Genomic DNA, 18214 nt, shown 5'->3' with positions numbered 1-18214 from the left:
TCCCAGTCCAAGGGTTGCTTCTCTCTCACTCTTCCTTGAAGCATCTCTTAACAGCTGAGCTGATTCAATGCAGAATGTCATTAAAAATCTTACAGTGCACAATGACTTGGGATCATCCTTATCTTACAGAAACAAGCTATAAATAGTCGTCTTGGGCAAATCTAACATCATGACTGAGTGGCAGGCTCCAAAAAAACCCCCACCAATTCCAGTGTATTAAAACCCACAATGACGAACCATTTCTTGCAGAACTTTTTGGAATTGTGCAAATCTCTCCAATGAGCATCAGATAAAGCTGTCAGGGTTGGGGATGATTTGCTTCTCTGTGAGTGATTAAGCCTGAGCAGTTAAAAAGACTTAGCCTGCTATAAGCAATTAGGTATGGTATGTCAGTGCCATTCCAGTGTTATCACTAACTTAGGCCTGCCAAGGATGCAATTCTCCAGGCAGCCATCTGGGAATTCATCACTGCCTTGGTTTTTTCATGACCATCTTATGACCAGTCCACATATATCCCAGAAAGAGCAGGCCAAAACTTCACAGGCTCAACTGGAACTTCAAACTTTTATCAGCTGTAAAATATGGTAGCGTGGCAGGTTGTGGCTCTATCCCTCCTCTGCACTAATTAAAAACCAACTGGAACATGAAGCACCAGAGAAGCTGTCCTTCATGTTTTTCTCACTGTGTAGAACAAGCAACTTCCCAACTTGAAGTTTCATATCCACCCATCACTCTGCAAGCTTATACCACCAGTTTGGATGGGGCTATGCTATTTTACACCATCCCCTTTGACACTTGTTTACCTCTTTCTCTCTTCATTTACCTTTCTGTCTTTCACTAACATCTCTCACAATTACCTTTCCACCTTATTTTCTCCCTCTCTCACAACAGTGATTGCACCTTCTTCACACTACTACCTCTTTCTTCTCCTTTGTTACATCCTGGACTTCCCAAAAGCCCTCCTTCACCTCAAAAATAAGTAAAGATAAGGGAGAAAAGAAGGAAATAAAAGAGTGATTCTGTTATGAGGGACAGTGGGAAATAAAATGTACCTCTTAAATGAGATCCTTTGAGAGGTACCTAAGGACTATCCAGGTTACCCAGGATTTCCTGAACTCCTGCTTCTTCTGGGTCATGAGTGTTGTTCTAAACTTGTGTTTCAGTGGATAGAAGTTTTGCTTGAGTACTCACGTGCAAGACTCAAGGATTAAACCCAGACGGATGTGAGCAGGTACACTGATACCAGAGTCCGTACACCATCACATGCATGTGCCAAGCCTCAGTAGTCTTCAGGAAGGCCATATGACTACTGAGCTTCTATCCCTTTTTGCAGGTAGTTTTTATGCAGCAGGGGGAGTTACTATTTTTTTTCCAAAAATAAGCAAAGCATATGTTCAAAACTGTTGCCTCAGTAGTCTTCAGGAAGGCCATATGACTACTGAGCTTCTATCCCTTTTTGCAGGTAGTTTTTATGCAGCAGGGGGAGTTACTATTTTTTTTCCAAAAATAAGCAAAGCATATGTTCAAAACTGTTGCCTCTGACTGTAGCAACCTTTGGAAACATGTACTGTCTTGCATATACATTCATTCTTAATATAACAACTAACATGACAACACTGAAGTAAGGAACAGAGACATGACTTCAGTCCCAACAAGTGGTGCAAAAAATGCAATATGCAAAATCAGATGCAAAATCAAGAAACCTTAGTCTCTGTTAACTGGTGTCCTTTAAAACACAGAGAAAGTTATTACCATCCTGTATATTTTTTTTCAAGCCCTGAAGTGCAGTCATGTTTGTTTTGCGTTAATCATTAATTCAGAGTGCCAGTTTCCAAAATAACAATATATAAGAGGAATCTGGATCATATGTTTACTAAATACTAGGTTTGTCTTTAAAAGGAAAGAAAATTAACAGTTAACATTTACAGTTAAGTAAACTGTAAGGTAAATTAAAAGTTACTTATGAACTTTTAAGTGAATCAGCATTCAACAATAATTTTCAAAAGTGTAGCATCCTCTGCCCTGTCCAGCCTTAGCCAGATGTAGTGACAATCTATTCCCAGGCATCCCACCAATACTGATGGTGAGGTGACACTTTCCTTTAATAACACAATCCAAATTGACTGGCTAATAATAACGGAAAAGGAAAAAGAAATAAGGAGTAGAGAGGCAGATACAAAGCGTGTGCTTAAAGATTATGAGATTACCTTACAGGATAAACTCTAGGGTTTGTAAATTATCAGCTTGGTCATGATTGCCTTCCAATAATGAAACTACAAATGTGATAGCAAACAGCAAATGGTGTCAGCTACATGAATAACCACATAGTACAAAGACTATGTCAACAACAGCATTAATGCACTCAGTTTGTTTAGCCCAGCAATCTCAGAAGGTCTTTGCAAAATTCAGATAGCACTTTATGGCAACCAAGCTCAGGGAAAACAGTCAGAATGAAAAAGAGCAATGGGCTACTCTTACCTTCAGCAAAACACTCTTCAACATTAAGAAGTAGGACTAAATCCCTGGCTTAAGACATGAGAATCTTTCAGGTGCTCACTATACAAACTTCTCACCTAATGTCTTATTAATAAAGTAACTGGTCACTGCTGCTGCCCAGCACTTATTTTTCCTCTGGTTAACTGATACATTATACAACTGCTTCCCAAAGCTACCATTTCTTTTTTTCTTTGCAGTATTTAAGAACATATTTTAATAGTTTCAAAGTGTTGGGCCAAATTTGATTACCCTTTTTATCTGCTGTTTCTTCTTCACTTATGCCAAACAAACGTGCAAAATTTTTGCCCAGAGGAAAAAACTTTCCTGTGATTTAGAATCTAAACCCAACAAATATAAACAACAGAATATGACAGACTACTCTGATTAACTCTCCAGGTTAACCAAAACCTTTTCATTCAGAACCAGGTTCTCCATATGCTAGGCTCTAAATTAGCTGACAGATGGTTAAGTATACAAGCAGATCAGTTACACCAATGTGGTAAGAAGACTAAACAAGACCTAGCTTATTACTTATGACAGAAGTTCACTTACCCGATAGTAATCTGTGCTGTACACATCTCTAGACATCCCAAAATCCCCAATCTTCACCAGTAGGTTTTCACCAACCAGACAATTCCGGGTAGCAAGATCCCGATGCACAAAGTGCTGTGATGCCAGATAAACCATACCAGAAGCGATCTGCTGGGCAATGTGAAGCATCTGGGATTGGGTCAGCTCAGCAGGACGGTTGCCTTCTGCCATCAGTCCTGCATCTGGTCCATGTGCCCTGCACCAAAACACAATCTGATATACTGATAGGCCATTGTAAGATGAAGAAGTGAAAGGCATTAGTAAGCATCAGCCCACAGAACTCCATCAAAAGTATTATAAAAATAGGGAAAATTTTTTGTCATGGCTTTTCTCATTTACTGTTTTTCTTCATTGATAAAAGATACATGGTGTGAATAACACTACAAACAGGATTTGTATTACTCAAGGAAATAAGGCATAGGTGTTCACAATAGTATCCATCTGTCAGAAAGCATAATCTTTCTCCTGTTCCATTCTAGTAATCTTTTCTGGAGAAATGCTGACAAACAAACCTGCTTGGGAACCAAGGTCACTCTGTAAGACTGAAAAACAATTGAGGGAAAGACTGACAATTGACTGGCATTCCTTGATTTCTACAGGTATACAGGCCATTGACCCTTCCATCTTTTCTTAAAAAAGAAAGAGCTAACTTCCTTCTCCATTTGAGAAACAAGGGCAGCAATTTTAAATTTATACTTCTAATTTCCTATCCAAATGCACAGCAGGAAAGAATTCTTGCTTATTTCATCACCAAGGGTGAGTCCTGCCTGAGACAGGAATTCTTGACAATAGGGAGAGGACACAAAACATACACTATCTGGAAAAACAAAACGGCTTCAGAAATATGAGGTTTTCAAGACCTAGCAAGTTCCTAAGAAGAACAATCAACTGATTAATGAGAATACTTGTATGCATTTCATCAAAAACAGAGATATTTTGCATTAGGAAAGCCCAGCGAAGTACTGGGTCACATGAGGTTTACCTGTCTTAACTATGTGAGCCCTGGTATGCCTGTACATCCTAGTATCTTGAAGATGCAGATATAAGCATTCATATGAATAATGTTTGCAGGAAGAACTACTAGCTAATCCTTATCCAACCAATGAGGTAATCTGGCAATCACTACTCATTTGATACATTTTTATAATGTTCTAAATATCCTTTTCCATCCATTCTATTTTTCTGTGTTTTCAGAAGCCTTTTTTTAATTCCATTCCTGAAAACGATTCTTTCAAAGAGACCATCTCTCCTCTTCCCTCCTCAATAGAGGCCTTCCCTCCTCAATTGAGGCCTTAATTTTTCTCTAGGGTAAGGGCACAGGAGTTTTAAAAAGATTTTCAAATTAATCAAAATCTGTGAGATCAATCTGACACTACCAATTAGAAACATGATATTAAAATTGCCCCAAGGGAAGACTTCCATGAGCAAAGTGACAGATGTGAGAAAGAAATGAAGGAGGGTGTGCAGCATTGATGGGACTGTATCTGGTACCAGGCAAAACAACTTTCTGCCACAGAGTATGCACTGGCAGCCATTCATCTGGTCTAGGTTGATGTGGGCAGGAATAAATGGGAGGACATGAAATCTCCAACTAAAACTCACAAGCAAACTCCTATTGAAAAATACTGTACCTTTATCATATATGGATTTTTAAAATAAATGTTCTTAGACATGAATATCTGAGCTGCTAAATTAAAGAACTTTTTCTCTTTTGCTAGTGTCCCTGAGGACATGGTCTGTATCTAAATGAATTTGTAGATTATTCCTAACATTCCATCCAGCTTGCTTGTCTGCTCAGTGCTGGCCATAAATGAGGTGATTTTCAGTGTCTGCAACAGCCAGGGATATTGACAGATATTTTCTGCAGCCGTATCATCCACTAGTCCCCAGACCAAGCCCTGGGCAGGCAGGAGTTTGAGGTTTAGTCCTAGATCTGAACAGGCTTTTGCTGCATATAGGCAGCCAGGCTCATTCGGGTTAAATTTTCAGATCAATTTTTCCCCAACAGCCTTTGGTGGCGCTGCAGGGTAAGAAATATGGAACAGCTCACTTTGCTGTGAACCTCTGGTCTGCAGCACAAGCTGCAGAAAATGTGAGAGGAATGACAAATTGGAGCTTAGGTTTAATAGCTTGTCCCAGCATAATCATTTTATGTTCTAAAGACAAGGGCTGATTAATAGCTTTTTTAAAAGTGAAGGCCTTAAAGTAGGAAATATATTGTCTGCTAAAATACTTTTCTGTACAATAATTCAAAATCAGAGTACAACGTAAGAAAAAGCCAATCAAAAATAATCAAGGCATAATAAGTATTTCTTATGGAGTAAGAAATTATTTCTCATCAACTGAGAATCTGGCATCTTCTAATGGAAATTCAGTGCTCTGAAAATGTACTAGGATGGCATCTAGGGAAACAGCATTCTTCCCAATTCACAGCAGAAGACAAGCAGACAAATGTAAGTGTCCTTAATTCTAAAATATACTTAAATCCTTTGCCAGAGAGACAACCACTGTGGGAAAAGTGGTAGTGTTTGTTCTGCATCCCCAGTTCAGATCCCAGTTTCTCTGTCAAACCTGTTAGCCCTGCCAATAAGGCAGGATGCTAGTTGATGTCATTTGTTTTATGGTGTGGCTACTTTTTAAAGAGGTAGTAGAATGACAGCAAATTCATATCACATACACTATCAAAAAATGCATAAATGGCAGCATTAGCAATCATAGTCATTTTAGCTATAGAAAATATTAATCCATTTAATGAGACATCTATTTTGATTATTTTACAGCTTTTTTAGAGATATCTTTCCAAAATGGTGGTACTCCTAGCTATCTTTAGCAGGAAAGACCTCTGTATGGTGAAATACCTTTGGATATTTATTGATAAAATTTCACAGTAGACGTTGAAAGAATAGTCTGTTATATTTTTAACACAGAGCAAATGCCATGTCTTAACTGTTTATTTTTATGTCAAAAACTGTAGGCTGGTAGAAATGGCACATACACAAGGCCTCTGTTCATAACTTCCTGTATCATGGGTTACCTATTATCATCTGTTCATTTATAATTGCTCTACTGCCAAATTTCAATTTCCTATGCACATTCCTGAACGTATCTTTATGAGATAAAACCCTAATCTGGATCCCAAAGTGTAGCATTTTCCAATTCACAGAAGTTTCCATGGCTCAGTTTTCTTGCTGCAGATTTATAACAGTCTTTCCAAAACACTGAGAGGAGGGAAGAGAAAAAGGGTTAGACTTCAGAAGCTCTCTGACACCTACAGATAGCAATAGGTGTTGAGTGGGATTTTCCAAGTGCTACCAGAAAGCCTGTGAGAAAGTCATTCCTACAGGAATGATGGAGTAGGATTTATAACCAAACATTTCAGAATACATGGAAATATATTGGAAAAAATATTTCTAAACAATATTTCTTTGGTGCAAAGCTTAATTTGATGGTACTTCCAAACAGGTAAAGAAGCAGAGCCCCACATCCCAGTACAAAAGACCAGAGTCATACAACTTGTTTTCCTAGGTGTCAGCTTTTTCCAGTGGTAGTTGTTAATTTCACATTAAGTACCAGTAACAGCTACCTTTTCTGCCCACTTTTGGCTCAGGATCAAAATACATGTTCATGGATTTACCTGAGGAATTTGTTAAGATCTCCATGCTTCATATACTCAAAGACCATGATGAGTGGATCACCCTCAACACAGACACCATAGAATTTGACAATGTGCTCATGCTGCAGGTTAGTTAGCAGTTCTGCCTCACGGTGGAAGTCCTTACGAGCATTATCACTGGCATCCTTCAGTGTCTGGTGAGAAAATGAAAATATAAGGAAGGACAGATGTTCACAGAAGGTAGCAAATATATGGGATAGCCCTGTAGGGGTAAGATAAGGACACAGTACAGCATGGAGGACGGAGGAAGTACTTTCTAAATAACTCTTTTAGAATTGCAGATGTGATCCTGAAGTGCAATTAAATAATGGGAGTACAATTTTCATTCTCCTGCCACATGTTATCCCAAACAAACAGTTTTCTTGTAAGAGAATGTATGAATACTCATGCTCTTGCTGTGACAAGTGTTTTCCAAACACTGAACAAATAAACTGATCTCATCCCAAAAATATACTAGTACACAGCTGGTTTGTATCCTTGAGCATTTAACTCAAGAGACCCCTAGTGTCCTGCTAGTATTTACCTTTCTTATTATTTCTCTAAAATAAAACTCTGCTTGTTTAAAATGCATGCTGGTAATGTGGATGCATTCTTTTTGTACTGCTGATATTAGTTCCTGGTGTGCTATACATTAGGTAGATTTACACGTATGTCCCCAGACCAGAATAATCTAAGATTTCAGCCAAAAACTTTGAAATTTTGCATATCTACTCACATGGCAAAGATTAGGCATATAAGTAAGTAACTGGAGGTCAAATCCTAAGGTGATAGACACAGAGGAAAGCAGATGCGTAGAGGAATTCTGGGGCGTCACTGGATCAAATAGGACGCTTAAATGTTGTATAATGAAATAATACTAATTTAACTGGCACACATAGGCAGTTTCTGATTTCTTCTTACAAACCGCATTTCAAGAGCAAGAAAACACTTTCATACACACAAAAAAAGCAAGTTCTGACACCAATTAAATGAGGAATAATTATAATTGACAATGAACCACTAATAGTCTCTGTAGTCAAGAGGTACAGTGGTTGCACTGCACTAATTCAAAAAATATTTCTAAAACCACAAGAGAAAGATGGCAAGTTACTAACAGTCACAATTTATTCCTCACAGAAACTGCTGTCTGGGCTCTGTATCTCTGGATTTTAACAATAGCTAGGTTTAATAGAATGGAAGATGAGACACAAAAGTAGTGGCAATGTTTTAACTAAAGATGTCTTTTTCCTGGCCGTCTAGTCCCTTTACTTTCTCTCCTGAATTAATATGTAGAGCATGAGACCAACCACACTCACCAGAACAGAGAGAGAGTAAGTTGATACTGTCCAATTGTTCTGCCAACAAACTGAGTTTTTAGCATCAGTAGTCATGGTTTGTGAAGACTTTTTCTTCAACAGGGACAATTCTGTCCACTTTTCTAGTATTATATGTGTGCATGTGGGAAGAAGAGGCTAGAAGGTGACTGTTGGAAAAAACACATCCTTGTGATACCGCAGTCCTGGGTCCTGAAAACTGAATAGGTACCATACTAAAATTCAGATGGAGGGACAAGGACTAGGGCAGGATGGATTGCTGTGTTCCAAGTTCAGGGGCTCTTACCTGTGGATTTCAGCCTCTGTGGATCCTAGAGGCAAGAGAAGTCACTCATGCCTTAGATATCCCTTCCCTGAGGAATGTGATTCTGAATCTTAACATGCCTTCAGGCACAGAATCCTTTTTTCCGTAATCTTTACCAATGATGCAGCAAAGATATTGCTTCATCAAAGCTTCACTAGCCATGTTATGTTAATATACACAGCCGTATCATGGACTCTAATTTGCTTCCGACTATGGGCCACACACAATCATATCTGAACTGAGTGAGGACTGGAATTGAAATGTTTTCCAATACTTCCAGGCTGGGATGATGCTTTAACATGATACAGGCACCAACCCACAGTCCAGTGTATGTTACATATACTGAAATAACTTGTAATAATTCTGTCATCACTGGAGTTCTCTATGGTAGTTTCATATGTGAAGTAATTGGACAGTAATTATTCTCAATAACAGAATTAGAAAAACAATTAATACAAAACCCATTTTTAAATAAAAACAATCTGTAAAAAAACTGCCAGGGAGAATCAGAGACTGATGCTCTTCCCAGCAGGCTCTTTCCCTGGAAAGACAGTAAAAATGCTGACAGCTCTGTCCTGTGAGGATGGCATATTGTATATTTGAGAAGATGCTTTTTATTTCACAGAAACAGCAAAATTATCATATGACAGCAGTTGCCATGGCAATTCCACATTTTCTGTAAAACAGCAAAATGCAGAAAAGTTTAAAACTCAGGTGAAACTCAGGCAGGGTTTCTACTACCATGGGCTGACTACAATTTCTGTCATCCAGCATTGCAAAATCTCCTTTTCATTACTTCATGCAGTGCATAGAACAGACACAATGCATGAGAGAGAGCTGGCACAGTCAGGCAAGGAGGAGACTGGAAGGTAAAAAAATTAATAAGTATGTAGAATTTACATAGAAATGACATTGACTAATGCATTTAGCTTGTTGTCAGTACAAGAAAAAAAGAAAAAAACCAAAATAAAACCCTAGGAGCACAAAGAGAGGAAAGACATATTAATTATTGTTATCATTACTGACAAGAATGCCAAAGCTCTGCATACAAAGCACTTTCACCAGTCGACAGGAGGTTTTCCCAAGTAGGATCTGAGATTCAATCACATGTGCTTTCCATGTGGTCTGTGCTGCCCTGTGCTCTGCAGTGAGTGTGAACTCTGACACCACTCTGTCTGACACCACCTGTGCCACTCTGACACCACAGAGCTGCCCTCATGGGCAAGTCAGAGCAGCAGCAGGAGGATGGGGCTGTCACCAACACCAGCAGGAACTGGTAGCCAAACTCTCAAGGCAGCAACATGACTACTACTATTACTTTTTACTGTTTCAGCCTTCCCCTACAAAATAATTCCTACTGCTTCCCATCAACATATGGGACTGGACTGGTATGTCTCCTCAAGAAATGAAGAGGTGGTTTTGAGTCTTCTCAGAACTGAAGGTCTGAAGAATTGGAAATCTTTGGTTTTTCTGTGCAGGTGCCATGGAAATGTTCTCACACACACAGCAGTTTTCTAGCTGAGCAAAACCTCCCAGGGGAGCCAGAGGCAGTTGTTAATCTGTGCCTTGTCAGCCTCACCTCCTGCTCTGGATAGGTTACACTAGCGTGAGATTATGCCTGGGGATTCAGTCCTGTGAGGAGACAGTACTCAACCAGGCCTGAACAAACCCAGCAAACTGGGACCTCAAGAAAACAGTAATTTTTCCTTCCTCCACCCTCTGGTCTCTAGAAGTGCCTGATATGATGTGCTATGGGGGCAATGCTAGTCCAATGCCCAGGTTTTGTCCTATGGAAAGTATTTCCAAGCACTCTGTGTTATCTCCAAAAAGCTCATACTAATCAAAACCAATTTAAACATATTGCTTTTCTCTTCTTTAAAGGAGCAAAAGCTCATGCTCTTTGGTATTTTATGCTAAGCCTGATCTTTTTTATCTTCCCAGATTTTTATGGGCCTTTTAGCTCCTAAATAATTTGCTATGGCAACCTCAGCATTTTGGATACCAGCTGACTGATAAGGGAACATGTTGAGTTAGAAGGAGGGAGGCTCAGGGCCAGGGACAAGCCATACAGTTTTCCAGCAACTGTCAGGTACAGGGAGCTGACAGGGACCACTAGCCAACCTGACCCCTATTGCATGGTTGAGGCTGTGCCTCCTTGCTGATAAAATCACCCTGGCACCACCTTACTCTTCAGCAAGCCATGGGCTCACCAAATCTATCTTATAGTATTGGTGTGTTCTGGTTTTACCCATGGTGCTGAAGCTCTCTAAAGCCATTGCTGTGTGTCAGGAGGAGCTGCTCATTGCTGTTGGCATCCAAGTCTGCTCCTCTACTACTAACTCAGGGATGGAGTCCAGACACCGTCCTGCACTGAAGTGCAGTATAGCTCTCTGCACTCCAGTGGAGGCTCCATCCCTCAACCTCCTCTGCGGCTGAGGGATACCTGTTATCTGTGGTTGGTAACCACACTGAAAGAGACAAGCATCAGGCAATTAACCCTCAGTTACGTGAAGATCAATACTGCGGCTCAATTCACCAAAAAATTTGCTCTGTGACAACAGCTAGAGTCACATCTTTAAGAGGCAATGACAGAAACATAAAATGGGCATAACCTGCTCCGAGACGTAATTTTTCCCACAGCTGCTTGCGATTCTTATTAAGGACACTATAAAGAGAGGATTTTGTAAAAAAAAAAAAAATAAAAAACCAAAATAGTATGACAAGTTGTCCAGAAAATGCATAGATTTGTCATCTAGGTCTACATATGGAGACACACGTACCTTTAAAGACTGAATAATCTTCCATTTAATTTACACTGAGAATGAGCAGCAGAGAGAAAGTGCAGTGCAACATTTAACAGCAGAAGTGCTAGGCTCCATTTAGACAGGACTTTCAAAAGGAGCAAGTGAATGGAAATATTTTAATTTTGCTTTAATCAAGCAATTCCCTAAAGTGTTAGAGGAAAGGACATTTCCATTGTAACCACCAAAATACAACAAAAACTTCATTTAGATCTAGTTTTGTTATCTCCTATCTCTTGCTTTGTCCTGTCTATGATATATGCCTTCAGGGCTTAATATTTTTCTGACCAGTCACCATGACTGAACTACTCCAAATATCGAAAAGCTTATAACCTTGATAAACCCAAAAACCTACATTTGATGGAGCACTTCACAAGACTATTCTCCTTTCATGTTCTTCCACTGTCAGATTCAAGACAGTGAATTTCTATTTCTTGTTACCAAATTCAAAAATATGATCTACATGATTTCTTTTACTGTGTGTTTTCATCCAAAATGGTTGCCTAATTATGACCTGTCAAATAAAATTATTTTCTGGTCAATTGGCATAGCCCAAATTCTGGACATCTATTCCCCCTGCACTTAATGAGATATTTTAAATGATGGACACTGGTTTAGTTTTTGGCAGAACACTACAGATGGAGATAAGAGGTTGTTTTCAGGAAAGTTTTCAAACTCTGAGAATGTAGTTTCCCCAATACTGTTTGCTAGATACATCCTCAGCTAAGGTCAACAGCTAACCTCACCTCTTGAATTTTGGGGGGAATAAAAGGGCTTTGTGCAGAGAAGCAGGCTTGGTCTCCAAGCTATATTAATGAAAACTACCCACAGATAATTTCAGTTGCTGACTAAAAGAATGGCTCAATCCTGAAACAGAAAGCTGTTCTTTGCCTAGAAATTATACACATAACCTATTCACTTAGCTAATAACAGATTATTTTTTAGACACACATATATATCACATGCATTTTAATAACCTATACATTATTTTTCACTAACTGTTCTTCAGACAGACCATAAAAGATTTTGCCCCCTCATGATGCAATCTGTTTCCTCCCTTTCCTTATATGATTCAGGTCTCATTTCATAATCCACAGCAAGATCAAATACCAAATTCTCTTAACACTGCATTAGCCTTGTGAACTCTTCTACATGTATCAGAACAGTTACACTGGATTATGAAATAGGCAAACATGATCATTTACAAATAAAACAGCATTAGTTGCAACCATGAATTAATAATGGTAACCCTAGACTCTTTTACCTTCACTGCCACCAAGATCTTGCCCTGCTCAGGACACAAGTTATAGCATTCTGCCAGAAAGACTTTCCCAAAGGCTCCTTCTCCCAGTTCTCTTTTAAGAACAATGTTGTGGCGCTTGATGTGATGCACAACTGTGAAAAGAAGACAAAATAGAGGTCAGACGGGAGCTGCAAGTTCAAGATGGGATGGAGCCCATGCTTACAGCCACACGGAGATAGGATTGCCTGTAAAGTAGGGAAGGAATCAAAGTGCCCACATGTCAGTTTTTACCACTTTCTGCAAAAAACCCCTGAGTTTATATATTTGTGTTTGGAGGGTAGTGCATTTTCTGGATAAGAATACATGGAATTAAGAGTCACCTGGGAACAGGCCATTTATCATCATGTTAGGATGACTGCTGCAAAGCATACATAAGACCTAATGCTACTTTTTAAAAAACATTAAGACAGTAAATCACAAAACAAACCAAGCCTTTCTCACACCTTTTTTACTTTTGTACCTTTAACAATAGCAGAACTCTCCTGTCCAAATCAAAACATTTTTAAAATTAACTTAAACCAAAGGTGTCCTCTAAGAAAACCAAATGTGTCCTCTTTCAACTAAATGCAACTGATTAAGATGCTTTCCTATGTTTCTCACAAACATGATTTACAGTATTGATTTGAAGTAAAAGAAACAAAATATGGACAAAGGTTTTAGTCCACATAGTGGACAGAATCGTAGTTCAATTGCTGCCCAGAATCAATTGATTGAAATACTGAAGCCCAGGAACTTTTTTTTTACTTATTTTACATTTTCCTTTCAGCAAAATCTTCTATTCAAGTCTTTAATATTTAAAATACTGTACTAAATTTTGTAGACTACATTATCAATTTACAATGTTCAAGCTAAATAAAGCAGTTCTAAGGGCAGTTTAGCTGCCAGTAGGGTGGACAGCTTGTGTTGCTGAAACTGTACAATCCAGACAGCATCTGCTGATGATTTTAACCTCAGTGCACTTAGCTGTCTTTGCAAATGCTGAAATTTAACCCTGCCTGGAAGAAGCCCATTTGCAACTTAAATTCTAAACACAGCAAATTAAATAGCAGTGCACAGGCATCAGGCTGGCTTCTGCAAGGGTGAACATCTCACCTTGGCTGCTCAACTGCAGAGACCAGGACTAAACCCTGCCAATAATTTAGGATCTAACCAGATGCAGACCGACACCTGCCTCCATACTTGGTCACATGCTTATTCCAAACCAGGTGACCACTTACACAAAAACCACCTTGCCTCCATGACTAAAGGAGTGTTGATGATAACATTAGTAGGGAGAAACGGCACAGCCTGTCCCTATTCCTATCACTAGCATTTGGAGAAAAGGACCACAGTGTACAAGAAAAGAAAATATGCGTTCCACACCCTAAGCTACAGACCCTAACATGAGCACACTGCATGTAAATACACTTCATATCCCTGTGTGTGGACATGAGGGAAATCTGGTGCTGGAGTAGGCTCGGAGAGTGAGCAACCCAGCACTCATCTGCTGTCTTGAGGTGGGCAGCACACCTAAGGAACAGATCTCGCCCAGATCTGCTGGCGCCTGCTAGAAGGCCCCTGGCCAGCAGGCAAGCAGGCCCCCCGTACCCTGTGCAGAGAGTGGGGAAGACTGGATTCTCCCCACAGCCCACCAGACTCATCAGGCTTTGCTGCTTTCCCCACAGATGATGGCTTCAGGGGGGGTATTCATAGCCTCCTTTTCCAGTGCCAAGTCTTCTAGGAGAGGCTACACATCCCATTAGGTACATATGAGATGAGACTTCACAGTAGCTTCATTTTTTACTCTTGACATACTGGTCTAGCATAAAATTAAGTTCTGTCATGGTGATGCTTTATTTGGCCAGCTACCTTAGCAGGTCCCCTGCAGTCAGTACGAAGTTGCTTTTTACTTTCATTTCATCCTCAGCACTGGCTTTGCAGGAAAGGCTCAAAATGCAGTCATCACAAGATAGGTCTGAACCCAAACACACCTTTTCCCCATGGACACAAGTTAACCAGCATGGCTGCCCCCTGCTAATACTGGTCACAAGGCAGACCAGCAAAGCTGAAAGATTGCTGCCCTGGCATGGCACCTGAGCTCCGGAGTGTGGCACATCTCAGCACCTGAGCTTTAAAATACTTGATAACAAATGAGTGCTACTTCCCATCCCCTAAAAAACTTGCCATCCAACTCTGTCTCTTGAGGAGTTCTCTTTCCCTCTGCTTTACTAGTATGGCCAGGAGGCTGCCTCTGTTCCTTTCTCAGAGGAGAAAGGAAGAAAAAGCAGTTTTTAATTTTTTTCTGCCCACAGTTGCCAAAGACTCGGTGATGAAGACAGTCTGAATTTTGTGTGGGTCCTCTGCATTTTGAGCCCATTATACTGCTAATGTTTGGCCTAGCAGTACAAAGAAGGGGTTTTGTTTTTTTTTTGTGAAGATCCTGGAAGACTTTACAAACAATAGAGTAAAAATAAATAAAAACCACACTCAATACTTTTGGTAGTACACTTACAGCTGCTGTTAAACACTCATATAAACCAGGCATTTGAATAAACAATCCATCCCATAAACCAAACTGTAAAAGCTGAAACACAGCAAGGTGCAGAAAAGATCTGTACAGAATGTATTTGTAACTTGTTATGCTCTATCCATTCCTGTTACCTTTTTGAACTATGCTGAGTTACCAAACAAATAAAAATCAACAGAAAGCATGACTAGATGGGCAGAGATTAAATGTAAGAACAATGTAAGTAAATCAAAGACATATGATGTGATGGATATATAAGCTAAGGAAAAAAATCCTTTTAGAACATTCAGGGCCCCAGCCATAATGACACTGTCTTCAGTGGAAGGATACTCGAGCAGGAGACACACTAGAAAATTCAGGTCAAAATCTGCTTTCAGTTACTATCACAATAAAGCAAATTATCTCCATTAAAGTCCAAGAGATTATCCTGGATTTACATTGAAGAAACAATGCAGAATTTGGCCAAAGAGGACATAAACAAAGAAGTCATCTCATAACACTCTCACAAGAAAATGTACACAAACATTCAAATGACAGCTATGTATTTTCCTCCTTTGATTCTAAATGGCAATTGCATCTGACCTGCTATTTGTACTTTGAATAGCATAAAATCTCTGATTTTAAATCTTACTGATAACTGTAAAAAAATATGTTTCATTAAGCTAAAAGCCAAGCTGAATTGAAACACTTCAGCAGGAAATGAACTACAAAATATGAAGCAAGACAAAACAAATTAAAGAAGGGTAAATGCTGAAAAGAGGCTAAGTTAAAATAATACCCACACAGCCATGTGCTTAAAAGCAGGGGGCTCCCATGGATGACTTCAGGGAACCAGAGACAACAGGGAGTTCAACTACAGAAAAAGTCTCTCTTCCCATCTCATGGTCTCAGAAAGCAGCTCACCAATAGTTTTGGACCTTTAGGTATTTCATTCACTAGCAGAAGTATGCCACACTGGAAATGATGCAATACATATTTCCAGGTATGAGACTGCACTCCCTAGGTAACCTACCTTTGATGGTGAGGCTGAACAGAGAGGGTCACACCACATTCTGGAATCAGTTCCAGCAGAACAGGCAACTCAAGATCACCTCATCACATCGAATTCCCTGAGTTGGATATGAATGAATCCAGCCAGGGACAGCAAGATACAGTATAAATTATTAACATTTTTTGCTCATATTTAATAAATGAAATATGATAGAGTGGAAGTGTTTTCCCTCAGTCACAAACAATAGGTCTTAACATTCTTCCACCACATGTGACCATTATACCATCTAAGCTGACCTTCTAAACTGTATGGAGCATGATATTGAGCTAAGTAACTTGTATGTGGCAGAAGACTGTCTCCAGAAAGAGACTGTGCCAGTCTTGATTTGAAAGTCTGAACTATCCCCTTGCTTTCATGCATAATCATTTCATTGCTAATAAAAATGCATGCCTTTTTCTTTATCTCTTAATCATTAACTTGTCTGGCTTGCATATCCCTTCCTTTGTCTTTAGGGGACTTTCTCTGACAGTTTTAGTAGCCTTTTCCGGTTTGGAATTATACAAGTGTAATCAACACCCTTCTTGGTGAGGCAAAGAGACAGAAGTCCCTTCCCCCAGGAAAGCATTTTCTTCAGTTAACCAGTCACTGTCATGACTCTGTAAAATTTTTAAATATCCTTTTAAGAGAAGTTGTTTCCGGTTGATTTTTTTTTTCCAACTGGAAGCCACTGTCCACAAGGTTATGATAAAAACATAATATCAGCTCCCTATCTCATATCTTCCTTATGAGATAGATCACATCCATAGATTGCACTAGTCCTTTCAAGGCTGGATTTCCTATGGAGCGCAAAAATTAAAACTTATGTGGTATTCATGTGAGTTTCTCATCTTGAAGACCTCACCCAATTACAATACCACAAATGTTGTAGGTTTCAAATGTGTTCCCATCTACCTCATGAGAAAAGTGATGAGATTAATGGAGAGACTGAAACATGGACTCACTGATGGACAATAAACAGACAACAGCTGACAGGCATTACTGCTCACTGAACTACCAACACTGTAAGAGCCTTTTGTGTTGCATGCCCACTTAAATTATCTGCTGAGTCTGTTTCTGAGGATACTGTTCTAAATTTTGCTGGTGGTGCACATGAGGGACAGTCCTGATGAAATTTTCTGTATCAGGACTCTGCAAAGATAATGAGGACCTCTAAGATACCAAGAAACCAGGCAAGGTGATATTACAAACATAACCACAGCTGCATAAGCAAAAAGCAGTCATAGAAAAGACTCAGCTTGTGTGATGTGACACAACGTCCCATAGAAAAAAGTTTTGCAAATTTCTTCATTTCTTTTCCCACTATTTCTATTGCAATTGTGGACTGAACTATTTCTAAGACCTTTACAGAAAAATACACATGTAAATGGCCAAGTGATTGTTTAGATAGTGCATCAAATTTTTACAGCATCTGCCACTTCCAAAAAAAGAAGTTCTGCTGGAATCCTATAGCAGAAAGATATGAATTTACTACAAAGAGCAAGCAGCAAGTCTAGACTAATGGCCATCAGATTATGCAGTAGCAGCATGTCTGCAGTTTCCACAAGCTATTGCCAGAATAGAAATTTTGGCTTATTGAGATATCTGCTCTCTAACATGGCAATAAAAGCCAACAAAAATGCCTTTATTTTTTTTTCAACCTTTTGACCTGTCAGTGTTCCCTGGATGCAGAAATAGGCCAGCTCAGTTGTATATTTCTGATTATTTGATGCATTTATCCCATACAGGTTTGGGATACATAATTCATTACTTATTATCCTATATTAATTTTTGTGTAGTACTATTGTTGTTTAATTTTTACAATGTAGCAGCAAGAGTTGCTCATGTAAGACTCATGTCCAGCTGTTGCAGATACAAACAAACAAATAATGTTTTCATGTCTAAATATATATATATGTATACACACATATTTTTGTGTGTGTCTATACAAATATTCATATATACATATATATATGTATGTATATACACACACACACCATTATGTGTGTGTGTGTATATACATACATATATAGACATATACATATTTATATAGACACATATGTGTGTCTATATAGATGTTCATATATACATATATATATATATGTATGTATACACACACACACATACACACCATTATGTATACATAAATATAATAGTTCACAGCTGAGAACCAACTCACACTTCTTCAACAGAAGTAAAA

General features: G+C 39.1%; 1 protein-coding gene across 5 annotated transcripts in view; it reads right to left on the bottom strand.

Moving 5' to 3' along the window:
• Window positions 1–18214, bottom strand: part of NTRK2 (neurotrophic receptor tyrosine kinase 2) — a 197375-nt gene that overhangs the window by 39614 nt on the left and 139547 nt on the right. For all 5 annotated transcript variants that reach the window (XM_064404314.1, XM_064404313.1, XM_064404315.1 and 2 more), the window contains 3 exons: window positions 12443–12573; window positions 6722–6894; window positions 3049–3283 (listed from right to left, as the gene is read on the bottom strand). In XM_064404314.1, coding sequence (XP_064260384.1) covers window positions 3049–3283; window positions 6722–6894; window positions 12443–12573 — 539 coding nt within the window. The remainder of the gene's footprint in view (window positions 1–3048; window positions 3284–6721; window positions 6895–12442; window positions 12574–18214) is intronic.

Source organism: Passer domesticus, chromosome Z (genome assembly GCF_036417665.1).
Source record: "Passer domesticus isolate bPasDom1 chromosome Z, bPasDom1.hap1, whole genome shotgun sequence".
Lineage (NCBI taxonomy): Eukaryota > Metazoa > Chordata > Aves > Passeriformes > Passeridae > Passer > Passer domesticus.
Note: the sequence above shows the minus strand (reverse complement) of the source record. Positions and strands in the feature narration are given on the sequence as shown.